Source organism: Orcinus orca, chromosome 9, assembly GCF_937001465.1.
Source record: "Orcinus orca chromosome 9, mOrcOrc1.1, whole genome shotgun sequence".
NCBI lineage: Eukaryota > Metazoa > Chordata > Mammalia > Artiodactyla > Delphinidae > Orcinus > Orcinus orca.
Genome location: NC_064567.1, coordinates 85,943,676 through 85,970,627, shown reverse-complemented (window position 1 = coordinate 85,970,627; position 26,952 = coordinate 85,943,676). Strand labels below are relative to the sequence as shown.

The 26,952-nt window shown below is 39.2% G+C and overlaps 2 protein-coding genes across 3 annotated transcripts in view; one reads left to right on the top strand and one right to left on the bottom strand.

Moving 5' to 3' along the window:
• Positions 1 to 98: 98 nt before the first annotated feature.
• PMPCB (peptidase, mitochondrial processing subunit beta) lies at positions 99 to 15,636 on the bottom strand. The gene is made up of 13 exons (XM_004263385.4): positions 15,494 to 15,636; positions 14,300 to 14,440; positions 13,494 to 13,580; positions 13,008 to 13,137; positions 7,570 to 7,768; positions 7,125 to 7,204; positions 4,391 to 4,503; positions 3,380 to 3,523; positions 1,709 to 1,869; positions 692 to 777; positions 520 to 608; positions 283 to 358; positions 99 to 193 (listed from the first exon to the last, which is right to left on the bottom strand). Exons 1-13 carry the CDS (start codon positions 15,590 to 15,592, stop codon positions 129 to 131), a joined length of 1,470 nt encoding a protein of 489 aa, XP_004263433.2. The 5' UTR covers positions 15,593 to 15,636; the 3' UTR covers positions 99 to 128.
• Positions 15,637 to 15,692: 56 nt separating this feature from the next.
• Positions 15,693 to 26,952, top strand: part of NAPEPLD (N-acyl phosphatidylethanolamine phospholipase D) — an 89,459-nt gene continuing 78,199 nt past the window's right edge. Inside the window, exons 1-2 of one of the 2 annotated variants that reach the window (XM_033439585.2) lie at positions 15,710 to 15,836; positions 24,874 to 24,973. The gene's annotated coding sequence lies outside the window, so the exon portion shown is untranslated. Of the gene's footprint in view, positions 15,837 to 24,873; positions 24,974 to 26,952 lie in introns of both variants that reach the window. The other variant, XM_033439570.2, reaches the window with a different exon arrangement.

Below are 26,952 nucleotides of genomic sequence, written 5' to 3'. Positions count from 1 at the left end.
ATTCTTTCAAAGTCTGAGATAGTATTTCATTCATATTTACCAGTATAGATGTTCATTTTTTTTCTTTAGGACTTGCAGGTCTCGGTTTTATAAATATATATGTTCAAAATATGTTTATTAGGAGCATTTTAATCATGAAGCCAGCACATGTTACTGCAAATCTGTTTAAAATCTGGTAGCTGCTCAATGGGACCTAAGGATTAAAAGAAAGGACAGTTACAACTAAAGAGAAGGAAAGTCCTTAGCCAACTTTCTGCATAGGAGAAAAGGAGCCAGGCTTACCAACAGCAGCAACAGCTGGACTCTTATCATAAATATATTTGGTACACACTTCTCGAATTATCTCAGCATTTACAGCCTGAAAAATTGAAGACACAAGCATTCAGAGCTTTTTGTAGTAGTGAAGACATTCTATACCTGGGACATTTTAGAGCTAAAGCAAGATTTATGATGTGTATCTCCAGGTGTTGTAACAAGCATCATTTTACACAAGACCCAATAGTATCTAAGACTACTTACATCAATTCTTGCTTCAAGCTCAGGGATGGGAATTCTTCGATTATAGCATAACATTTGCCTACCAATATCTTCACAGATGGGAGTGGAACCTGTTTTAAAGAAAAGGGAAAACTAAGTACTGGAACGTAAGTCAACCATGTGAAAATAGGACTTATGTGTTTAATTCTTTTACCATCAAGTTGCAGCAACATGTTTGTTTTCAGAAGATTCTTGGCTCGTGCAACTTCACTTTCAGTGACACTTGTACAGAGTCGCATCCTAAAAACCATTCGGAAAAATCAAATGTCAAAGTAGTTTGAAAATGTTATGCGTTTCATGAGTTAATGACCTAAAAGAAAGAAAGGATGCTATATTCTATGTATTACACCACAATGTACAAGTGATTATGATTTCAATTTAGTAAAAAGTTGAAATTACTAATGATCCCAACAGTTAAGCAAAAGTTAAAATATTACTGATTATTTTCCTGGTAGTGTTAATTTCTCAAAAATGATATGGTTAGCAGAGATTCAATACAATATAAAAATAGGCTGACTGCATTTTGAGAAATGCTACAGTCATTTTGAAAATTCATGAATCCCCATCTGATAGGATCTGACTTGTTAGGGGATAGATAGGTCAGTGGGTCACTGGTTTCTCAAAAGAATCCAGTTGAGTCTAACTTAAACCTAATAATTAATGATTACACTCCAACTAGACTTAGAGAGATGTAAGCCATTTAAGAATGGTGGAGGAAAGGGACCAGAGCTAAATAAAAGTTTTCCAAGAAGCTTTGGGCCCTTCTGCCTGTCTCAAGGTACTAGTTTTGACTAAAACACTACATTTTTCTTTTAGCAATGGCAACTTCAGGTTCATTTTCATAACACAGCCTTTCCAAGCCAGATAACTTTTAGAAATATTTCCTAGAATTCTAGTTGGCATTTAAACATTTTTAACTTTTAAGATATTCTTTCTGAAGTAATCTGCTTCTTAATGATTAAGAATTTTCTATACTATAAATCAGCTTCACATGAAACTTAGAAGAAATATCTGTGATCTTTAAAAACACAGCAGTAACTGCTACTACTTAAGTCTTGTTCTCTTAATAAAATGCTAATAACATCACCATAAAAAATTAATCAGCATCAACAGTGTAAAAAGAAACTAGTCTAAAGTGGGAATTCTAAGCATGATTTAAATTTTTTCTCACCATTCTTTCTGAACAACATGTAGCATGTCTGCAACAGTGGCTGGTTCACAAACCATATAGATTCCCCATAATCCTGTATCTGTGTAGGAAGTGTTAAAAGACTGGAAGCTATGGCAGAGGTTGCCATGACAGGTGAGCTGGGCCAGCTTGCTAGATAAATTCTGTAAGGGAAAAAAACTGTCCAAGAGAACTGTAGGTATACGTGTCCAAATTACCAGAAAGAAAAATGAGATGTGAAAATCGTGACTGCCTTAAAAGGCTGAGTTTCTCAGTTTTATCCAGCAGTATCTCAATAATAAAGCAAAAATTCACTGAAACTAAGAATTATAATAATCTCACCAGCCCAATGCATCATCCCCAGAGAAATTCATAATGTTAAAGCAGTGAATCCTTGTAATTAATTTAGTAGCTACACCCACTTCTAAAATAATACATATTGATGGACCTAGAGATTATCATACTAAGTGAAGTCAGTGATATCACTTACATGTGGAATCTAAAAAAAAAAAAGATACAAATGAACTTATTTACAAAACAGAAACAGACTCACAGACTTTGAAAACAAACTCATGGTTACCAAAGGGGAAACATGGTTGGGGGAGGGATAAATTAGGAGTTTGGGATTAACATATACACACTACTGTGTATAAAATAACCAACAAGGAACCTACTGTGTAGAACAGGGAACTCTACTCAATATTCTGTAATAACCTAAATGGGAAAAGAGTTTGAAAAAGAATGGATATATATGTGTATATGTAACTGAATCACTTAGCTGTACATATGAAACTAACACAACATTGTAAATCAACTATATTCCAATATAAAATTAAAATTAAAAGGAAAAATCCAATCAGGCCAAAATTAAAATTAAAAATGGGTTGACCTCACAGGATGTAGTTCAGGTATGTTTACAGGGTCCCTTGGTCAATCCAGCCCAGCATTCCACTTCTAGCAGTGATTGATGTGAGATATGGTTGACTTCTAATTCTGTGTTCCAGCTTTGTTTAATAATCATTTATAACCATATCAACCAAAAAACTGAATAAATAACCCATGCCAATATGCTTTGCCAACAACAACAAAAATTTAAAATAAAAATAATTAGCTATTATCAACCCAATTTGTAGAGCTTTGGGCTGTTTGCTTAAAAAATTGAAATTATATTGCATGTGAAGCCTAAGATACTTATATGAAATGTATTTTCTCAAAATCTTTGAGTATAAATATATACACTTTGTATTTTGAAGTAATTTCAGACTACAGACTAGTAGCATAAATAGTACAAAGAATTTCCTTTATCCAAATTCCTTAACACCTGTTACTTTACCATTTTTTTTTTGCTTTATCATTCTCTTTAACATATTTTTCAACTGTTTGAGAGTACAGTGCAGATATCCTTTTACCCCTGAATACTTTTTAATGTGCACTTCTGAAAAACAAGGAAATTTACCTCAGTACAATTATTAAAATTAGGATATTAACATGAAATATTACTATTAACAAATCCTTCTATCCTTATTCAAAATTTGCCAATATGGCAAAAGAAAAAAATTGTTTTTTTCTGGCCCAGGATGCAATCCAGGATCAGTTTATATTTTAAGTCAAAATTCATACTACGAAGTTTCATCTTCTCATTTATTATGGAAATTTACTTTTAAAATCACTTACCATTCCTCCTCCAAAAGAGCGATCCCAGTTGCCAATCAGTGTGTTTGCAACCATGAGACAGATTGTATCTGGATGTGCCCAACCAACAGCTTCAACAGCTATTGCAAGATGTGCCAAAGGCATCTTGTCATCCCTCACTCGAATCTAGTTAGGATAAAGGATACAAAGCTCTAGTTAAGATTACCACTATATAACATGCTTAACAAGAAACAAACTCACCAGCTCCATTAACTGCAAAGTTAAAATGCTCACCATGACACTCCTTTGTTTTTTAAACAATTAGGCCTCATTACACTGTATAGTCTAGAAGAATTTCACCAAAAGATCTCCACTTGAAATAATCCAGACACAGCCACCAGATAATTACCTGGTCAAAAAGCGATGCATTATTTCACTGGTAGAAATAATGTTTTGTCAGTCTGAATTTTTCTGACTCTCTAAATTTAAGCTAATCTTGACATAACAGGCTTTTTGTTTTTGTACTGCCAATGCTACAGTCTTATGCAATTGCCAACATCAGGCTTCTTTCCAGATACAACTATATGAGCATCATCCCTAATGTGGCAAACTAAGCTTCTAATGAGGCTTAAAGATACAGCTGACATGTAGCAGGTTCTCTATAAGTTCTGGCTTTAACAGCTACCCCCCAGAAATGTACTGTGGGCAAAACTTAGCCAAGAATAAACCTGATTAAAAGTCAAAATTTGAGGTGTTTTTAAAATAAAAGATCAACTTTTATGCCCTACAATAGGAAAATGGGCATAGTATCAAACAAAAAGCACAAAAAAACCAAATTATATTTTCCTTAAAACCTTACTTCCTTAGGAAAGAAAAATAGGTGGTTAAATATATGGAACAGGAAAGAATATAAACAACTGAGTCCATCCTCGGCTGGACTCCTTTGGCTTCTTCCATTTTACTGTTAGAAACAGGCACATTTGCTACACACATTCATAAATACAACACAAGAAACCCAAAGGGTTAAACACTAGCTTAGGAGGCTTGCCCTACCTCACTTCCTGTGAATTTGCAGGGAGGCAGAGCTGGTATTTCTCCTTTGTGTGTGGACAAAGAGTCACCAAAATGAAACTTTGCTAACTCAAGCAGTTCATCATGGGAAACCCCTAAATTGAAGGAAAATACGTTATATATCCAGTAGCAGTGCAATGTAAAGCACACAACAAACTGCCAATACTTCTGTTTACAATAAGCTCAAGGTGGTATAATGTGATACAGGTTACACACGGACTACTTGCTCTGACTAAAAGCCTTTTTAAGAGTAAGCTCACAGAGCACACTCTTTCCCTTGTTATAAGGCTTGGGGCTGCACAGCTTTCTCATTCTGAAGAACCATCACAGTTTTCATAACATACCAATGGATTCACAGATAAGGATAATAAGATAGCTTGAAAATACCATTTTCCATGCAGAATCATGTTATATTGAATAATTAAAACTCCTAGAATGCAAACTAGCAAGGAAAAGTCACCTTTCAATAAATTTTTTAAAGTAGAAAAGAATAACTATCATTTAAAGAATAACTATCATTTAAATAACTATCATTTAAAGAATAACTATCATTTAAATAACTATCATTTATAGAAAGCTGGATACAAGATACGCTTCATTCTCTGTGCTCTGCTATCAAAATACAGGAACAAAATAACCTCATACAAATTTCTGAATAAATTCATAGCTATTCAAACACTCACTACTTGCCATCCAAAACTTAAGAGTTACTTAGATTCTATATCCCTTATTTTCCAAACTTGGGATCCAAACAGATTCAGTCAGTGAGAGATTCCTAAACTTACAAGACAAATTTAAACATGGGTAAGTGCCTTAAAAAATATCACAAGATTTTTTTTTTTAATGAAACATTCTATTAGAACATAAAAGCACAACTTACACCCATATTTCCAAACAAATCTCTGGTATAAAACAAGACAGTGAATGATTACACACGTTTTCACAATCACTATGTAGGAGAGCCACCTTAGATATCAATCCAGAGGGTGACAAAACAATAGGAAGACCCTGGTGATACAAGGATGACAAGCAAAGAGTGCAGAACCATGAACAAGCACACAGTTCTCAGCACTTAACAACCACTTCCACTGTTTTACTACCTTCACCTATAGCCCTCCTGGTTGGATGTCCCAGATATTCAGCTCCTGCCCCAGCACCACCTCTGCTTACCTCTATCCAAAAGGCAGGGGAGCCGGTAAATTTTATTTTTTTAAATCAAGCTAACTCTGGCCTATTTCACTGAAGATGCCACTGTTGATAAGAAATATCATCACTTATGTACCAATAAGACAAAATGCTAATTAATCTAGGATAGGCCATTAATTAATTGTAAGATATCCCAACTCTGGTGATGTTAAAATGAACCAATGAACTATGATAAAACCCACTGCATCCATATGCCACCAACAATGGCAGAGACATTCCTGACAGCTTAGCTGCTGAGGCCCCATCCAACCAATAGTGTTCCCCTTTCCAAGGCAGTTTCAATTGTTGAACCCCAGCCATTTTAGAAACAATGTTACTAACTCAAGATAACTTCAGAGCACACTTATCTGCCACACACAGGCAACATGTTTTAAGATATTTAACCCTCATTTTCATCTTCTCCATTATTCCCAAGTAATGAGCCTAAAGTCTATCCAGGGCAACTAGAATTTTAATTTATTGTCATATCTAAAGAGAGAAAAATTTACACAAAAGAACATTCCATGTATCTTCACTTTGTCCTAAAAAGAGAAAGAGAACACAAAACTGGAAACCAATAAAATGTACAATTTGCCTAAATTCAGATTACCAGGAAATCTAGCAAAATCTAATGTGAATTTTCTTTCATTCACTGGCTTCAAACATGTTCTCACAAGGAAGCCTTGTCCAGATGCCACTTGCATGTTCAGATTCCCATTAAATATTCTCCTAATCCCCCATATACTTCCCCATTTCAGTAACTAGCAGATCTTACTGAAAGAACGAACAAATCAAAGAATGAATAAACAACGTAACATACTCATACCACGCCTGACCAAGGATGAAGCTGGTTCTCAAGAAATTTAAAATCTCAAGAGATTCCCAAACCGTAGAACACCATCTTCCAAGTCTCATTATCTCCCAGTTCACTCATTTGCCCTTTTCTTACAAGGAAATTCCATTATGTGTGCACACCTACATATTGGAGGGTCACTACATTTTCCCACTGAAAAACTCTATTGGGCTTCCCTGGTGGCCAGTGGTTAAGAATCCGCCTGCCAACGCAGGGGACACGGGTTTGTGCCCTGGTCCGGGAAGATCCCATATGCTGAAGAGCAACTAAGCCCGTGTGCCACAGCTACTGAGCCGGCGCTCTGGAGCCCACGAGCCACAACTACTGAGCCCGCGTGCCTAGAGCCCATGCTCCGCAACAAGAGAAGCCACCGCAATGAGAAACCCGTACACTGCAACGAAGAGTGGCCCCCGCTCGCCGCAACGAGAGGAAGCCCGCATGCAGCAACGAAGACCCAACACAGCCAAAAATAAATAAAAATTAAAAGAAAAAAGAAAAGAAAAACTCTACTAAAGAGAAGACAGAGGAAAAGTCTGGTTCCAGGGCTCCATACTGCCCTTACCCAGCACATTTAACAATCTGCTCTCTAAATAAAACCTCTAAAGACATCTGCCAATAGGATCAAACTGATAAGTACATCACTCTGTGTTTAAAACAGTCACAGAAACTTAAACTAACCTCCAGCAGCAGCAAGTACTATTCTTGGCCCCTTATAGTGTGTGGTTATATAATCCACTAAGTCCTTACGATTTATAGACCTGTAAGTGGAGTAAGAAAAGCAATATTAAAAGGAAATTTAAAAGCACAGATCCTCACATAATATACCTGAAATTAAATTGGACCTTAAAGGTATTCTAAGTTAAATGCAGTCAGAAATAGGATATATGCAACAAGTATCAAAGTATATATCAAAAAAAAAAAAGATTTAATACCATTACTTGTTTATTCCAGAAGTAGCTACAAACCCAGACACCTGGGAGTTAGGTGGGGCTAAAGTGTAGCTTAAGTACAATTTCATTCAGATTATTGGGGGTAAAAAATTACTTTCTGAAACATACTTTTTGAATGTGAATTTTCACAATTCAAATTTTTTCTCAAAAAAAAATCTGAGAATTATACCTACTTGATATTTTCAGTTGGTCCCAAAATTGTCCGTCCAAGTGCAGTATTTTGATAAGCTGTGGCATGAAGATAATCAAAAACAACTTCTTGTAAATTGGTTTCAACTTCCTGCATCTCTCTAAGGATTACTCCACGTTCACGTTCAATCTCTGCTTCTCCCAATGTGCTGTTTTGTATTATATCAGCAAGAATTTCTACAGCTTATTGAAAATAAAACACAAGAAGAAACACTAAAATCTTAAATTTTCACTATTTAAAACCTATTAAATTAGCATCAGAAACAATGATAGTGACCATCACTCAATATTGACTAAATGATTAAACTGAGAAGAAATAAATGTTTCTATAATTTGATATACCTAGAAGGACTAAATTAAAATGAGAAATGCAATCCCCTGTGGTACAGATGAACTTGAAGAAGACTAAATTTGCCAGAAGTCCCCACAAGACTTGTAAAATGACTGCCTACAACCACTTCAGAACGGTCATGGAAATCTGCATATAACTGTATATTGTTCTCTGTGACAATGGTAAGGAGAAAATTATCTATCTACTCAGAGCACACAGGTACACACAGAGAGCCGACATCACCCAAATAGTTACTACCCAAGATCCCACAGCAACGAGGCTACTATATTAAGAAGCCAAGAACCATCGTAATCTAATATATACCCCCAATGAACCACTTACAGAATTAGTGTCCTCTCAAATATCTTTCCCCACTTAACTCCAGTTAATGGTCAATGTTGGTTAGATTCTGGTCAATGCTGGTTAGATTCTGACCATTAATTAGTAAAGTCACTGATAAATGATGATCCAACAGAGCTGGAGCAGTTAACATTTGAAAAAAAGGATAGGTACCCTAAAAGAGATAACATGACTATCAAAGGATTAAAAGTGACCCTTGGAAAAACTGATAAAACCCTCAAGTATTTATACAAAAATGACCCTGATTTGCAAAAAGCCACAAGTGAACTAAAGGATTTATCATGCTATTAAGCAATTTTATCAGAAAAAGTACATACTTCTCCAAAAAAGGAAAACCTAAACTATCCTTGAAGAATTAGTATATAGTTGCAATCACAATCTAAATTTTAGTCAATATAAAACAAATTTATAAACTTTAGTTTCATTTTGTTACTCTACTGTAAATTTCTGTTCCTTGTTTTAAGTTCACTTTAAGGTGACTTGTCTCAGAAGCAATAATGTTCAAATACCAAGGACCTCCTGTAATTAATTACCTCTACAGACTACCCAACATGACAAAACAGACTGCTAGAATAGGCTGGGACCGAGATCCTGGGCAAAAAGAAAAAATTATCTGTAAAACCATCTCTCTAACACAATGTTGTAAATCAACTATACTCCAATAAAATTTAAAAACAAACAAAAAAAACCTATCTGTCCCGACAAGAGAAATAAAGGCCCAGGTGGGTAAGGAAGAGCCCAAAGACAGGTGGGAGGACAAGGGATCCTGTGTGAAGACCACCCTTTATGTGGAAGCAGTAGTCTAGATTGGTACCTTCTAAAGTGGGGATTCATATTTCCCAATATTTATGTTTTACTCAGAATCTTCTCTCTTTCTAATGTATATGTAACACTGTATATATTAGTACAGCAGTACATGTATTTAATTTATACATATACATATATTGAGGATATATGTTCAAGTCTCTTACTGATAAGAATGGATGATCATAAAAGTTTGAAGACCACTTGTCTAAGCATCTAATTATTACCTCACACACCAGGTTTCACCCAACTGAGAGTATAAAAGCCTCCCAAAGTGGGATCTGCCTCAGAGAGCACTTCCATTTTGGATTCCTCAAAGAGCGCCTCTCTTTTCCATTTCCACTCCCACTAACAGGGACTCTCTCCTTCCCAGCCAGAAGCCAGAAAGAAAAAAAAAAAAGGTCTTCTAAATTCTCTCTTCCTTTCTCTAGTCCTCTTTTTTGCTTTCTTTGCTGTTCTCTGTGTAAATAAAGGAGAGAAACAGGCTAGAATCAACAGTCCTTTAAAGTAGCCTGGCCTAGCCCTTTGTTCTTAGTGCCTAACTAGTCCTGGGGCAAAAACTATTTCTACGGAAATCATTAAGAATCTAACCAATGTTTTTTGCAATTCAAACTAACACATCCTCCACTGTTTTCATTTTCATTGGTTTTAATGCACAAGTTAGGCTATTTGAAAATTTTACTTTATTTATTTGTTATGAAAATTTTACTTTATTTATTTGCAGGTGGTAGGTGTTTTGTTTTGTTGTTTTGACAAAGCAACCGGACACAGTGAATCTGAGTGAGAAGACACGCATTTGAGTCCACAGTAAGCCACTAAGTTTTGTGATCCGGGGAAAGTCACAGTCTGGGCTGCGCCTCAATTTCCACAACTGCACAGTGGAGACACTTATCTGATTACTATGCTGATCAAATGAGATGATATATACACAAATTACATATATACAAAGGTACTTGTGTAAAGTGGCATTCAAACATTATTAATGAAAGCCTATTAGGAATCCAAAATTTCAAAGTAATGAAATTAACCACAACTATACAAGGACCTTAAAGATTAATAGTCTCACCAATTAGCACTAAAACTGCTACATTTTTTCATTAATTCTCCCACTGGGAAAATGTTTTGTGTAATAACTTTCCCTTAAGATATCCAAAACACTCTACAACATGGTAACTACAAAAAATAGTTATGCTGTCAGAATAATTATTTTACTTCTACAAAATAAAAATAAAATCTATTTTATTTTATTGCTATGAAAACAATCATCAATAATCTTTTAAGTGAACACTTGCTTATTCTGCTTCAGAGTTTTTGTAACAAAAAAGGAATAAAAAAATTGCTCCTAGTCAGAGCAATTAGGCAAGAAAAAGAAATCAAAGGCATCCAAATTGGAAAGGAAGAAGTAAAACTATCACTATTTGCAGATGACATGATATTACATATAAAAAAACACTAAAGACTCCATCAAATAAACTGTTAGGACTAATAAACGAATTCAGTGAAGCTGTAGGATACAAAGTCAATAAGCAAAAATCTGTTATGTTCCTATACACTAATAATGAACTATCAGCAAGAGAAAATAAGAAGTAATCCCATTTACAATTGCATCAAAAGGAATAAAATACTTAGGAATAAATTTAATCGAGGAAAACTACAAGACATTAATGAAAGAAAACAACACAAGGAAATGGAAAGATAGTCCACACTCATGGATTAGAAGAATTAATGTTGTTAAAATGTCCAAGCTACCAAAAGCAATATACAGACTCAATGCAATCCCTATCAAAATTCCAATGGCAGGCTTCCCTGGTGGCACAGTGGTTGAGAGTCCGCCTGCTGATGCAGGGGACACGGGTTCATGCCCCGGTCCGGGAAGATCCCACATGCCGCGGAGCGGCTAGGCCCGTGAGCCATGGCCGCTGAGCCTGCGCGTCCGGAGCCTGTGCTCCGCAACGGGAGAGGCCACAACAGTGAGAGGCCCGCGTACCGCAAAAAAAAAAAAAAAATTCCAATGGCATTTTTCACAGAAATATAATGAACAATCCTAAAATTTGTATGGAACCACAAAAGACCCCAAATAGCCAAAGCAATCTTGAGAAAGAAGAACAAAGCTGAAAGCATCATGCTCCCTGATTTCAAACATTACAAAGAACAGTAATCAAATCAGTATGATACATAAAACCAGGTACTGAATCAGTGGAACACAACAGAGAGCCCAGAATAAACCCAAGCATATATGATCAATTAACTTACAACAAAGATCCAAAAATATACAACAAGGAAAGGATAGTCTCTTCAATAAATGGTGTGGGAAAATCGGCCACATGGAAAAGAATGAAATTGGACACCTATTATACACAAAAATTAACTCAAAATTAATTAAAGGCTTGAACAGAAGGCCTGAAACCATAAAACTGCTAGAAGAAAACTGAGGAAGTAGTAAGCTCCTTGACATAAGTCTTGGTGATGATTTTTTGAACCTGACATCAAAAGCAAAAATGAACAAGTAGAACTACATCAAACTAAAAAGCTTCTGCACATCAACAAAATGAAAATGCAACCTCCTGAATGGAAGACGATATTTGCAAATCATATATCTGATAAGGGGCGAATATACAAAATATATGAAGAACCCACAGAAACCAACAGGAAGAAAACAAACAATCAGATTAAAAGATGGGCAGAAGATCTAAATAAACATTTTTCCAAAGAAGACACACAGATGGCCAACAGGTACATGAAAAGATTCTCAACATCATTAATCATCAGGAAAGTGCAAATCAAAATGACAATGAGATATCACCCCATAACTGTCAGAATGGCTACTATCAAAAAGACTAGAGACAAGGGTTAGCAAGGATGTGGAGAAAAGGAAACCCTTTTACACTGTTGGTGGGAATGTAAACTGGTGCAGCCACGATAGAAAACAACATGGAATTTCCTTAAAAAATTAAAAATAGAACTACCATACAATCCAGCAATTCCACTTCTGCACATTTATCCAAAGAAAACAAAAACACTAACTTGAAAAGACCTACCTCCGTGTTCACTGCATTATGTACAACAGCCAAGATATGGAAACAACCTAGGTGTTCATCAATGAGTGAATGGATAAAGAAGTTGTGATACACAAATACACACTCACATACAAAGAGGAGTATTATTACTCAGCCATAAAAAAGAATGAAATCTTGCCACTTGCAATGGCGTGGATGAACTTCAATGGCATTATGCTAAGCGAAAAAGTCAGACAGAGAAATAACAAATATCATATGATCTCTCTTATATGTGGGGAAAAAAAAGTCAAAAACAAAAAAACACCCAAGCTCATAGATACAGAGAACAGACTGATCATTGCTGGGGCGGGGGGTGGGGGATCGGTGATCTGTATTGGGTTTTTGTGGGTTTTTTTAGTTTAAATAAATTGAATTTTGAAAAAAATTAATGGAAAGGACAGTAAGAAAGAAGTGCACTCCAGGATGAGGAACCAGAATGTGCAAATGCAATAAAGAAGCAAGCAAGTTTTGTTCAAAAACAAAGCCCGGCAGTCAGTAGATAGAAAATCTGTTCTGACTTGTAGAAATAAAATATTCAGATAACAGGATAGAGAAAAAAACAAAACAAAAAGTAGGCAGTAAAAGTAAACAAATAATAAAACAATTAAAAATAGTTCACTACACAGGTATGGCTCTGGAGGAAGTAATATTTGAATCAAGTGTTAGGGCCTGGTTTGCACAAGTCCTGCAGCCTACAAATATTTTTATCGTTTCTCATATTTGGAGGAAAAAATAAAAACAGGTGCCCCCTCAATCAAAGTCTGGTTCATTTTTTTCATTTTCTTTCTCAACAAACATAATGTAAACAGCACTAAATCATTTCTGAATTCCTGTGGAAATTACATATCTGCAGTATAAATAATAACAATACCTCTTGGCAAATCTTTAGCGAATGCTTTGGCATAATATACAGTCTGCTCCCTGGAAGTATAGGCGTTGAGATGAGCACCCATGTTTTCAATCTCAAGTTCCAGATCTAACTGGGATCTCTTTTTGGTGCCCTGAAATAAAAGAGGAAAAAAAAAATTATGACCTCTTCCTTTATCCCTCATCTGTTCTAAACACTTCAGACAATGAATATGAGGACATAAGCCTATGTAAGGACCAAATTTGGTTTCTAAAGTACATCAGGCTTCAGAAATAGTGGCGTACGTTCAAATGACCCTTACATCCCAAGAGAAAATCCTTGTTTCGCTCTACAGAGCAATTATCAGTAATTATTTCAGGTAATTATCCTGAAAAAAAGATTTTAAAAGTAAAACCTGCTATACTATTATAGTTCTCCTTACCTGAGAATGAGATTGTGTTTACTGCCTCTTAAAGAAAATGCATTAAAAAAAAAAGTCTTACAACTTGCCTTGAAAGCCATATGCTCCAGAAAGTGAGCTGTTCCATTATTCTTCTCATTTTCATATCTACTTCCAGCATCAATCCAGAGCCCAACCTTAATGCAATCAAGTAAGAATTAAATAAGACAACATCTTCTTTTGAGGGGATGGGGTAGGGGTAGGGGGCAGTCTTCTTCCTTTTTCTGACAAATGCTTTCCAGCCTTAACATTAAAGTCTTCTTGAGTGGACTGACAGTAAGGTCCTATGAACTGAGATTTAAAATTTTTGGTCATCAGGCTACTGCTGGGTGCCACAAATACCTACTTGCCAGCTTTACTGAGGACCCAGAGTCTTAGCCCAATGTGTTACTACAGTCAATTAACAAGTATAGTGTAAAGAACATCAGAGACTGTCAGAAAATCTAGGTTCAAATCCTGGTTCTGTCATGTATTAGCTGTGTGACCTTGGACAAAACCATTTAACTTCTCTGATCTTGTTTTTCAACTGTAAAATGGATATGATGATCCCTGCTACAAAGAACTATTTTAAAGATCAAATAAGACAATATATGTAAAAACATTTGGCACAGAGTAGTCCAGCAAATATATCTCTCTCATTATTATCAACACTACATGACACAACAGGCTACAAGAACCAGATGTAGACACTCGTGTGGTATGGAAGTATCACAGGAAGAGATTCACAAGTGACAGTCACTTGTCAAGGCAAAATAATTGCTGCTACTTTCAACCACCTGCCAACCAACTGAAAAGCTTAAATTAAAATCAACAGTTTGCTCTCTCGCCTAATGAGGGGTCAAACTAAATCACTTACTGTGCATGTTGAGAGCCCAGAGTCTTCAGAGGCCACTCTGAGTCCATTCTCCAAACAGGTTACGTGAGTTTCAGGGACATTCAGAACAACTTGTGTAGCAGCCTGTGTACTTCTCAACCTGTTTCCTCCAAAATATAGTGACTGGTTGGGGGTGGAGGGAAGAAGCAAAACATATCACTATTCTAATATGAAATGTTGATTAGAAAACCAAATCTATCCCAAAGAGACTCTATAAAGTACTCTTTCCTCCTTAACTTTTATTCCACTGAGACCCACCCCTTGGCTGGCCTATGTTGAGAACATTCCTCAAGCAACCACTTTCCTAAAGCCAGCAACATGTCTACATATGCCCTTTCCTTACGGCAAATAAACAGTTATGATAATTATCCTGAAAGAAACTACTTTTATCTCAATACTTCTCCTAGAAATGTTTAATATTCACCATAGACGGCAGAAGCGGGGGTTGGTGAATGGGGAAAGCCAAGAAAGGGAGCGAAAAATATAAAAATACCCATACACAACGTAGAAATGCTTAAGGTTTCCACCGTTTAAGAAAAGCAGTTTTTAAAAAGCCAGAAAAAGAGAAGGCAGGAAGAAGGGCAGGTGCTCAAGATATACTCTGGCTGACTGACTTGTTGCCTATGGACTATTCGCCCGTCCCCATCTTTTCTTTTCCTCTAGACAAAGCTAGTCTTGCACGAGAAATATACATATACAGACAAACTTTTCCTTTAGCTACCCCCTGGTTCACGGGAAGCAGAGTTGATGATGAAGACGATCAGTTTTAAGAAAAAAGAGAACTCGGGGCGGGCGGGGTGGGGTCCTCACTTTTTAATTTCCCCCAATGGCAACCACTGCGATTTTAGTGATCAACACGCACTCTTCATAATGACTCCCGAGTGACTAGGGCAGGGGGTCGGTAAACCAGGGTCATGCCAGACGTCACTGGCGGGTCACGCGCTGCGGGGTACCAAAGCCAGACCAGCGCCGGCGGGAGATAAGCGTCCCCGGACGCCTGATGCCCCACGGGTCCCGGCTGGGAAGGCCCGACCCGCCGTTGGGGGGGGCGGTGTGGATCCGACGCCCGCGGCCCGGCCGGGCGCCCGAGACTCAGGCTCGCCGCGCGGAGTTCTGCGGGAGAGGCCCGGCCTAGCCTGGTCCCGGCGGCACCCAAACAAGTGGAGGGAAGCTCACCCGCCCGGCAGCACCTCCGGCCAGGAGCCTCTCGGTGAAGCCGCAGAGCCTCCGCCGCACCGCAGGGAACAGCGCCGCTCGGGCCGCCGCCGCCATCATCTTCCCTCGGGCCTGTGCGAAGGATGTGCTTCCGGGATCGTGACCTGAGGTCCCAGACGAGAGGGCGGGCCCCACCAAGTGGCCATGATGGGAATGACCTCCTCTAAGCAGTCGTGGAAGGAATGGACCTGGAGGTGGTGCGAGCAGTCTAATAACGCGAATTAAGGAGTCTGTAGAAGCCCCTGTATCAGCAGTTACTTCAATCGCCTACGACGTGCAAGGCACAAAAGTAGAAGAATGAAAGGTAACCTGGTACAACATATTATCCCATTGGTGGCCGAAATTGATTGGAAAAAGGGGAATATGATCCATAACTCATTGTCCTTAGAGGAAGCCTCTAGTGGGAGAGAGAGGCGCCGTGAGGAGAGGGAAGAAAGTATCAGTGTTGACCCCTACTCACTTTTCAACACTTTACAGTCTGGCTTATTCCATTCCATAGAAATTGCTCTTGGTGAAACCACTAATTGCTGAAAGATGGACACTTTATAGACCTTCTGGTACCGTCCTCTTGGCTGAGTTTGACGTGGTAAATCTCTGTGAAATTGTCTTTCCTCATTGCACCTTAAGAGCTCTTCCTCCTTCTCCTAGTCCCTTCTTCACCTTCTTGGACAGCTCTTTATCCACAGATCTCAGTGAAACTAAACCTCGCAAGCACTGTTCTAAGTGTGCTATTCAATATGCTCATTTTACAGATGCAGAAACTGGGGTAAATAACTTCCCTGAGGTCAGGACACTAATAACAGGCGGTGTGGCTCCAAAGCCTTTGCACTTAAGCACCACGCCATTTTGCCCTGAACGTTGCTGTTCCCCAGGGTTCTGGACCTGGGCCTGGGCCTCTTCTACTGCACACTCTCCCTGATGGTTTCCACTTTCACCTGAGGCCTTTCCTGTCTACCCAACCAGGCCTCTCTCTTGAGCTCCAGGCCCCCTTAACCACTCAGTGACTAGACAACTACACTTGAGTATCCCATTGGCACCTCAATATCAACTTGTCCAAAATGCGTTTCACTGTCTTGCCCAGGAGTCTATTCCTGTATATTCAATGCAAAACAGCAAATGTTACCTCCATTCAGCAGACATCCAAACCAGAAACCCAGTTTCACCCTCAGCTCCTCCCTTTTTCCCCACTCTCAACATCCAATTGATACACCCCTTTCCTGCCTCTTGAATCCACTCCAGCCCCACTGTCATAGTTTTGGGCCCAAGGGATCTTTTTTTTTTTTTTTTGCTGTACGCGGGCCTCTCACTGTTGTGGCCTGTCCCGTCGCGGAGCACAGGCTCCGGATGCGCGGGCTCAGCGGCCATGGCTCACAGGCCCAGCTGCTCCACGGCATGTGGGATCGTCCCGGACCGGGGCATGAACCCATGTCCCCTGCATCGGCAGGCGGACTCGCAACCACTGCGCCGCCAGGGAAGCCCAAGGGATCTTTTTAGAATGCAGCTTTTAGTATGATAGTACCATTATGAAGAACCCCCCAGTAATTTCCCTTGGTCAGGATAAAGTGAAGCCTCCTTAGTATGGAAGATAGGTCCCTCCATGAGCTAACTCCTACTTACCTTTCCAGCCTCATCTCTCTCACATCTCCCTTCTGCTATGAACCACAGGTTCAGCCCACAGGATCTATTATATAATGAGGACAACCAAGGTTATCCCTTCAGGTTTCTAAAACACATGTGTGTTAACATTAATAAAGAAATACAAACATCATACATATATACAAAAATATTTAGGTATAATCACAGGAAGCACCTGGGAAATTTTAGCACATCTTAATTCAAACTTAGTTTAACACGTCAGGGAAAATGACAGAATAAAACCTCTGAAAATCCTCCCTTCTTTTAATAAAATAAATGAGAAAACTGGTTTTAAAAATGGCCAGAATCTGGGACTTCCCTGGCGGTCCAGTGGTTAAGACTCCATGCTTCCACTGCAAGGGGCATGGGTTCGATCCCAGGTCAGGGAATGAAGATCCCACGTACCATGTGGCGTGGCCAAAATAAAAATGGCCAGAATCAACATTTTCAAAACTCTGGAAATGAAACAAGTCTTGCAGTAATCTGGGGAGTTTTACCTCCGCTCATAAAAACACCTAAATTGCAATAAGCAAAGGGAGCTTTATAGTGCTTTATAGTGTTTAAACTTATAGTGTTTAACTCTATCCTTAACCCCTTCCTCCTAACTCCATGGTAGCCTTGAAAACCAGGATCCCACAACCAAGATGAAAATCGGCAGCCACCAGAGGGAGCAAAATTGGGCTGGAGTTCCTTCAAGGCCTCAAATCCAGAGAACTGGAATTATTTGACCTGTCTCATGATTCCCTGGATGATCTCACTTGCAAGGTTGCCTTTATTTAACCTGACTCAAAGCAAAAAGCCTTTTTCTGGGGATGTTTGTCAAAAATATTTAGAGGCGGTTATCTAACTTTGGGTGGTTGCCTGGAGGTAGTAGATAAGAGTAAGGGCAAACAATAGGCAAACCAAGAAGCTTAAAAGGAAAAGCTAGGGCCTGAGCTGTCTCTACAGGATACCTCGTTTTATTGCGCTTTGCTTTTTTGTGCTTCACAGATATTCTGTCTTTTACAAATTGAAGTTTTGTGGCAACCCTATTGGAACCATTTTCCCAACAGCATTTGCTCACTCCATGTCTCTGTGTCACATTTTGGTAATTCTGACAATAGTCCAAACTTTTTTCATTATTATTATATTTGTTATGATGATCTGTGATGTCAGTGATCTTGAATGTTACTAAGGGCCACATGATGGGTAGCAATTTTTAGCAAGAGATAACTTTTAAATTAAGGTCTGTACATTGTTTTATTAGACATAATGCTACTGCACACTTAATAGACTATAGTATAGTATAAATGTAACTTTTATATGCAGTGAGAAACTGAAAAATTCATGCAACTCACTTTATTGTAATATTCACTTTATTGTGGTGGTCTGGAACTGAACCTGTAATATATCTGAGGTATACCTATAGAGACTTTGAAAAGCCCAGATGTATTCCTGGGAATCTGGAAGGCCATGCACATGTATATGACTGTGTGCATACCCAGGGCTGTACACATGCCCAGGAAAGACAGGAGAAGGCCCTAAACCCTCCCACAGCACTGACCTTGAGGCTCTGTGCAAGCAGGAAGTGAAGGCTAAGGCACAGTTGTCAACTGTCTGGCTAAGTGTTGAAGGTATACCATACACAGAGCTCCTCAACAACAACTGAGAAGTTCATTGGTTCTAGGCACTTATGGAAGTATCTGTATAATCATTAGCTGACCATTAAGCTAGTTGAGCAGAGACTTCAGGGGTAACACATGATGTTAAGGAATTTACTTAGAAAAGTCACTAAACAAACAAAAGCAAACAGCAACAACAAAGTCTGGGAGGGGGTGGAATCCGATATTCAGAATTGACACATTATATTATTTTAAATGTCCAGTTCTTAACAAACAAATTACAAGACATTCAAAGAACTAAGAAAATATGGTCATGCACAGGAAAAAAAAAATCAATAGAAAATGTCCTTGAGGAAGCCAAGACATTGGACTTAAAAAAGACAAAAACTTTTTAAAATAAGCTGTTTTTAAAATGTTCACAAAACTAAAGGAAACAATGTCTAAAAAACTAAAGGAAGGTATGAGAATTATGTCTCATCAAATACAGGATATCAATAAAGGGATAGTAATTATTTTTAAATCAAAATCCTGGAATTAAAAAGTACAATAAATGAAATGAAAAATTCACTGAAAGGGCTCAACAGCAGATATGAACAGGTAGAAGAAAGAACCAGAAAATGTGAAGCTAGATCAACTGAGATTAACAGTCTGTGGGTTTAAAAGAAAAAAGAATGAAGGAAAATGAACAGAGCCTCAGAATCCTTTGCGATACCTTCAAGCATTCCAACATACACATAATGGGAGTTCCAGAAGGAAGGGACAGAGAGATAGATAGGGAGAGAAAGAATCTTTGAAGAAATAATGATCCAAAACACCCAAATTTGATGAAAAACACTAATCTACATGTCTAAACATCTGAACAAATTCCAAGTAGAATAAACTCAAAGAGATCCACACCAAGACATCATAATAATAAAACTACAGAAAGAGAAAATCTTAAAAGCAGCAAGAGAAAAGCAGTTTGTCACATACACTTGATCCAACAAGGTTAATAGCTAATTTTTCATCAGAAACCATGGAGGACAAAAGGCACTGAGACAACATATTCAAAGTCCTGAAAGGAAAAGACTGTCAGTCAAGAATTCTATATCTAGTAAAATGATCCTTCAAAAATGAAGAAAAGGGCTTCCCTGGTGGCGCTGTGGTTGAGAGTCCGCCTGCCGATGCAGGGGACATGGGTTCGTGCCCTGGTCCGGGAAGATCCCACATGCCGCGGAGCGGCTGGGCCCATGAGCCATGGCCGCTGGGCCTGCGTGTCTGGAGCCTGTGCTCCGCAACGGGAGAGGCCACAGCAGTGAGAGGCCCGCATACCGCAAGAAAACAAAAAAAAACAAAAAAAACCCATAGCACTATTATTTTCTTGAATTGAATGTTGCTTTGGAGAAGTCTGAGGCTAACCATATCTTTTTTAACACTTTTAAATATGGCTTGCTTTGTCTGTTTGAAAACCTAAAAAATTATTTTATTCTTGAAGTCTAATAACTTAACTAAGGATACATATTAATATTGTGTAGCTTTGTGTTCAGTGATTTTTTTTGGTGGGTGGTGGGCATGCTACATGGCTTGCAGGATCTTAGTTCCCCTGACCAGGGATTGAACCCGGGACCTCCGCAGTGAAAGCATGTAGTCCTAACCACCGGGCTGCAAGGGAATTCCCGTGTGTTCAGTGATTTTTGTCATAATTTCAGGGAACACGATATACTCTTTCAATCTGCAGATTCACTTCTTCCTTCATTTAGGAAAATTCTCTTTGATTACATCATCTGACATTCCACTCAGTGGATTCTTTATTGGGGATAACAGTTATCTTTATGCTGAATTACAATAATTTATCTGTCTTCCACATTTATTAACATCTCTCTAGGCTCTTGAAGCTTTGTCATTTTCATCTGCGTCTTTTGTGATTATCTCAAACCGGAAATAGGCCCACACACATCTGCCCAACTAATTTTTGGCAAAGATGCAAAAGTAATGCAATGGTCAAAGGATACCTTTTCCCACAAATGGTACTGGAGCAATTGGATATTCCTAGAGTCCCCTGCCCCCTGCTCCTCAATGAACCTCAGCCTAAACCTCACACCTTATACAAAAATTAACTCAAAATGAGTCATAGACTTAAACGTAAAACTATAAAATTTTAGAAAAACACGTAACATAAAATCTTTGGGATGTAGGGCTAGTTGAAGAATTTTTAGACTTGATATCAAAAGCATAACCCATAAAAGGAAAAACTGCTAAACAAGACTTCATCAAAATTAAAAACTTTCGCTCAATGAAAGATACTATTAGAGAGTAAAAAGACAAGCTACAGACTGGGAGAAAATGTTTGCAAGCCACACATCTAATAAATGAGTTGTGTTTAGAATATGTAAATATGCTCAAAACAGTAAAGAATAAACAATCCAATCAGAAAATGGGCAAAAGACAGGAACAGACATTTCACTGAAGAGGAAATACAGATGACAAATAAGCACATGAAAAGATATTCAACATCATTAGCCGTTAAAGAAATACAAGTTAAAACCACGAGATATCAGGCTTCCCTTGTGGTGCAGTGGTTAAGAATCTGCCTGCCAAAGCAGGGGACACGGGTTCAAGTCCTGGTCCGAAAAGATCCCACATGCCATGGAGCAACTAAGCCCGTGTGCCACAACTACTGAGCCTGCGCTCTAGAGCCCGTGAGCCACACACAACCACTGAAGCCCACACGCCTAGAGCCCGTGCTCCGAAACAAGAGAAGCCACTGCAATGAGAAGCCCACGCACTGCAATGAAGAGTAGCCCTCGCTCACTGCAACTAGAGAAAGCCCGTGCACAGCAATGAAGACTCAACACAGCCAAAAATAAAATTAAAAATAAATTAATTAATTTTAAAAAACACGAGATATCAAAAATACTAATAATACCATATGCTGGTGAGGATGCAGAGAAAACAGGATCTCTCATGCATTGTTGGTGGGAATCTAAAATTTCAGAGTGGTACAGTCACTCTGAAAAATAGTCTGGCAGGTTGTTTTTTGTTTGTTTGTTTAATTAATTAATTTATTTATTTTTGGCTCCGTTGGGTCTTCATTGCTGTGCATGGGCTTTCTCCAGTTTCGGCGAGCAGGGGCTACTCTTCATCGCAGTGTGCAGGCTTCTCATTGCGGTGGCTTCTCCTGTTGCGGAGCACGGGCTCTAGGTGCGTGGGCTTCAGTAGTTGTGGCGAGTGGGCTGTAGAGCACAGGCTCAGTAGTTGTGGAGCACAGGCTGAGTTGCTCCGTAGCATGTGGGATCTTCCTGGACCAGGGATCAAACCCATGTCCCCTGCATTGGCAGGCAGATTCTTAACCACCGTGCCACCAGGAAAATCCCTAGTCTGGCAGGTTTTTAAAAAAATAAAATAAAATATGTGCTTACTATACAACCCAGTGATCGTACTCTTGGGCATTTATCCCAGAGAGATGAAAACATCTGCATGAATATTAGTAACAACTTTATTCATGATGGCCCCAAAACTGGGAACAATCCCAATGTCTTTCAATAGGTAAATGGTTAAACCAACTGTGGTACATCCATACTATGGACTATTATGCAGCACTAAAAAGGAATGAACTCTTGATAAGTGCAATACAGATGACCTCAAGAGAATTATGCCAATCTTAAAAGGTTATATCCTATATGATCTCATTTATAAAGCATTCTTGAAACAACACAGTTATAGAGATGGAGGGGAGATTAGTGATTGCCAGGGGTTCAGGCAGAGAGGGAAGAAGGACAGGGAGAAGAAGAGGTGAGTATGGCTATGAAAGGGTAGCATGAGAGATCCCAGAGGTGATGAAACTGTTCTCTATCTTGAAATGGTGATGGTTACATGAATCTACACACGTGATAACATTTTATAGAATTAAGTATACACAAATGAATGCATGTAAAACTGGTGAAATAAGAAGGTCAGTTAATTACATCAATGTCAATTTCCAGGGTGTGATATTGTATTGCAGTTATGAAAGATGTTACCATTGGACAGATAGATGAAGGGTACGTGAGATCTCTATTATTTCTTACAACTGCATGTGAATCTACAACTATCTCAAAATAAAAAGTTGAATTAAAGGGAAAAAATGAGGTTACATTTCCAAAAGAAAATTTGTATTGTGCGCGAGGAGCCGTGTGGGAAGAGTACTGCTTCTATCTACTGATCATCATGTATCACCATCACACACTCAAACGCACACACGCACAGATGTATTAGTCACAGAGGTTCTTACAAATGGACATAGGAAAGGAAATTTAGAATTGTTCATCTGGGCATAACTAATAAGGTAATAAAGGGAACTGCAAATGAATTGGAGCAAAAAATCTTTGCATGTTTCATAAAGCTTTCCTGATCCAGCCTTTTGTACAATGGCCCCCTAATGAGGAAGGAGCGATTAGTGTGCCATGAGATGTGTAATGTGGCAGTTTGAGCGGCTCCCTGAGTCTGGCTGTGGTGCCGGCAGTCTTTGTGCCCAGTCTGGACTCACTGAAGTGCTTTGGCTTTATTTCCTTTTGTTTCTTGCTTCTTAATGGAGGTTACACTGAGTGGGAAGGAAGTCCCGAGTTGAATGTATAATCACCATGGGAACAGAGGCCACAATCAATCCCTGGGAATGTAGCTCATGGCCCCCACATCACTATTGTCAAAGTCCTTCTTATGCACTTTTCTATGTTTTGAATGCTTCTGAGTTTGAGTGAATGCCTGTGTGTATAATACTTATAGGTTACCTGGTTTATCCTTGAGGGCAGAGGCAGAAGAAAATGTAGGGCACTTTATACAAACAACTTCACATTCCTCAAACTTCTGGTTTGTGTTTATTAGCTAGGAATCAATTGTAATCAAGTGTAGTAGAAGAAAAGTAATTTCTGAAAAATCTGAACTGCCACTTACCTCCATTCAGGCCACCATTTCTCTTCTATAGGAGACTAAGTCCAGCATTTATGATGTTAGCAAAATTTGACTTTCTGTCTTCCTCACCTTCATTTCCTTCTGGTCTAGATGACCCCAAATTGCGATGGTCTTTGCTCACCCAGGGGTCTTTCTGGGACTCTTCAATCATTAATTGCCTCCTCATCTTGTTCTTCTCCATTGATCATCCACTCAGTGCTCCTTGACTCACACTGGATTGATATGTACCGAAAGTTTCTGCCCCTGGGCTCTATTCACTCCACAAACCTTCCTACAGACTGTCTTTCCTGTAGTGAAGACCTACAGTGCCTTCTAGACAAATATTCTGCTCTAAATGACTCCAGGGGTTACCTTTAGGGTAGACTTAAACTTGCTAAATCTTCACGAGAAGACTCCAACAGGCTTGGTAGAGAGGGGATGAAGAAGACAACATCTAGGATCTAATTTAATGTGCGGAAAGCTTCTATAAAGATCTCAAAACAGATTTGCAAGAGTATGAAATCACCTGAGTCACAAGATGTTATTCTTCAGACATGGGTGTAAGATTCTTACAGAAGTAAGAATTGAACCTATTTTCAACATTTGCTCAGTTATCTCGTATCTGAGAAAAGAATAGGCAATTCAGAAACTATAGGAATGATGATCTGCCAATTCAGTACTTTAGATTTCCAGGGAGAGAAGCTAGTCACGTCAGTTGGTTATCTCTCTACCTGGATCTCCTGTATGCACCCCTCTCTTCTTAACCCTGGCTGATTTCACCAAATTTGTATAGAGATTGCTAATCCTGAAGTAGAATTTAATGATAAAGGTATTTTTTTAATTCCTACCAAATCCATAAACTGGCATCAAACTCTTTTCTATTGATCTCTTTTTAGTTTCAGTGGGCAGTGGGCAGAATTCTAAGATGACCCCCCAGTGACCCCTGTCCTCATATAACCCCCTCCCCATGGAAACTCATTCCTGTAATTAGGTTACTTTATATGGCAAAGGTGAAGGGATTTTTTCAGATGGAATTAAAGCACCTAATCAGCTGAGTTTAAGTTAATTAGCCCTGGGGGGACTTCACCTAATCAGGTGAGCCCTTTAAAAGGGTGTAGAGGTAAGCCATTCCTCCGCTGGCCTTGAAGAAGTAAGATGTTGGTAGCTCTACAGCCGCAAGGAAATGAATTCTTCCAACAGCCATGTGTACTTGGAAGAGGACCCCGAGCCCCAGATGAGACCCCAGCTCTGACTGACATGCTGATTGTAGTCTTGTGAGACCCTGGAGCAGAGAACACAGGTAAGCCATGCTCGGCCTCGTAACCCATGGACCCTGTGAGATGATAGATGTTGTTCTAAGCCCCTAAATTTGTGTCAACTTGTTGTGCCGCTGTAGAAAGCTCATACACAATTTAATCCCTAGATGTTTGGTTAGCTGTTGCAGAGTGGCTGTTTCGTTACCTTGCTTTATTGTCAGTCTCTTTCAGTATGCTGTATCAGCTAACAGGGGAAGGCAGGAAAAGAAACGCCCCTTAACACCAGGCTCTGAGCCTGTGTTTTGCATACTATAGACAAAAAAAAAGACAAAAAGAGAGGAAATAGTATAAATATAAATTCTTATTTTGATCTTCCATCGAGATATAAAACTTTCCCCATTGCAGACAATTCATTACCAAATTCTGTTGGTTCTACGTTCAAAATATATCCTGAGTCCATTTTTTCCTTTCAATCCCCATTCCACCCTAGTGGAAACCACCATCCCTCATAGCCCAGATGAGTATAAACCAGCCTCCTAACGAGTTTCCCAACATCTTCCCTTTCCCTCTTCTCACTCTTTCCTGACCAGTCCAAGGAGCTATGAAAATACTGAGGGGAGGACTATGTCTCTTCCCCACTTAAAGCCTTTCAATGGTTTTTCATTGTTCTTAGGATAAAATCCAAAATGACTCGGGTTCTCCCCAAAATAATCTTGATCCGCTTTCCTCTACAGCACAATTCTCCAGCCCTGGTGATTTTTTTGTTTTTCATTAGGCGCATGTCATCTCTTGAGCTTGGAATACACTTTTTTGGCTAATTCTCACCCGTCCTTCAAGTCTTAGCTCAAAACTCACTTCTTTAGAGAAGCCTCCCCAGACGCTCTGTAGCAGATGCTATTGAAGCCCCGCCTCATCGCCTGTACCCAGGTAGTGAACGTTCCTTAGCCACTACAGGTGTGGCTGCTGCTAACTGCTCACACCTGCACCTTTCTATAGAGAATTGCCTTTGGCTGATGGGAACTGCCTGGATGAAAGATGCCTAGGAGGTTATTCTCCCCGAAGAGGGCGGCCTTAACCAATTATTAAGTGATATGGGGGTAAAACAGCTCAGTCGTTTTGCCTCTGAGACAAATTTGGTTCTGAAAGGAAGCTTCAGAGCTCCTGGTAGGGTCAGGCTGAGGCTAGAGTTCTCCTGAAACCCATCTTTACCCAGATTCTCCCCCCCACCCGTCCTCACTCTGCTGTCAGTCCCTTAGAGGCCTCTCCAGAGAGCACTCTCTGAATGAATCATTTGCACAAGTGTCCCCACTTCAGGTTCTACTTCTAGAGAACTTGCCCCAAGATGCTCGCAATAGAAATGACATTCGTTACTGTCTCACGTACCTCCTCTTTTCCTTCACTGCACTTTTCACAAAGAGCGATTTTATATTTGTGGGTTGAGTAATTTCACCTGCTTCCCTGTTAGCCATGATCTCTGTGAGGGTGGGGACCATGCCTGTTTCACCCACCTCTCCATCCCCAACAGTAGCACCATGTCCAGTACCGTGGGGGAGCTCATAAGTTGTTGAATAGCTGAATGAATGTGTGACTGTGGTGTCTGTCTTCAAGACGAGTGTAGCTGGCAGTGGATATAATGCATACATTGTACCTTAGACCATGCCTTGGAAGTTCTGTGGTGCTCCTTTTTGTGTTTCTAAGTGGAAGCACTTAGAAAACTAGGCTTCATTAATTTACATTCTTGCCTCATGAGGAGGAGGGTGGTGGGGGGAGAAAATAGAATGGCAAGTGGTGGTGTTTCTTTATTCACATTAGAGAGACGAGAAAACTGAGGTTCAAGGGGATTAGGCCACTTGCCAAGGCACAACATGAATCAAAGTCTGAACTGGGAACCTAATCTAGGGCTTTCTGACTCTAAAACCCATGCTTTCCTCCTCCTAGGTTTTCCTTCTCTCTCAACCTACTAACGTATTAAATTATCTTGGAGCAAATATAAGTAAAAGTTTAAATACATGAACTTCTTTGA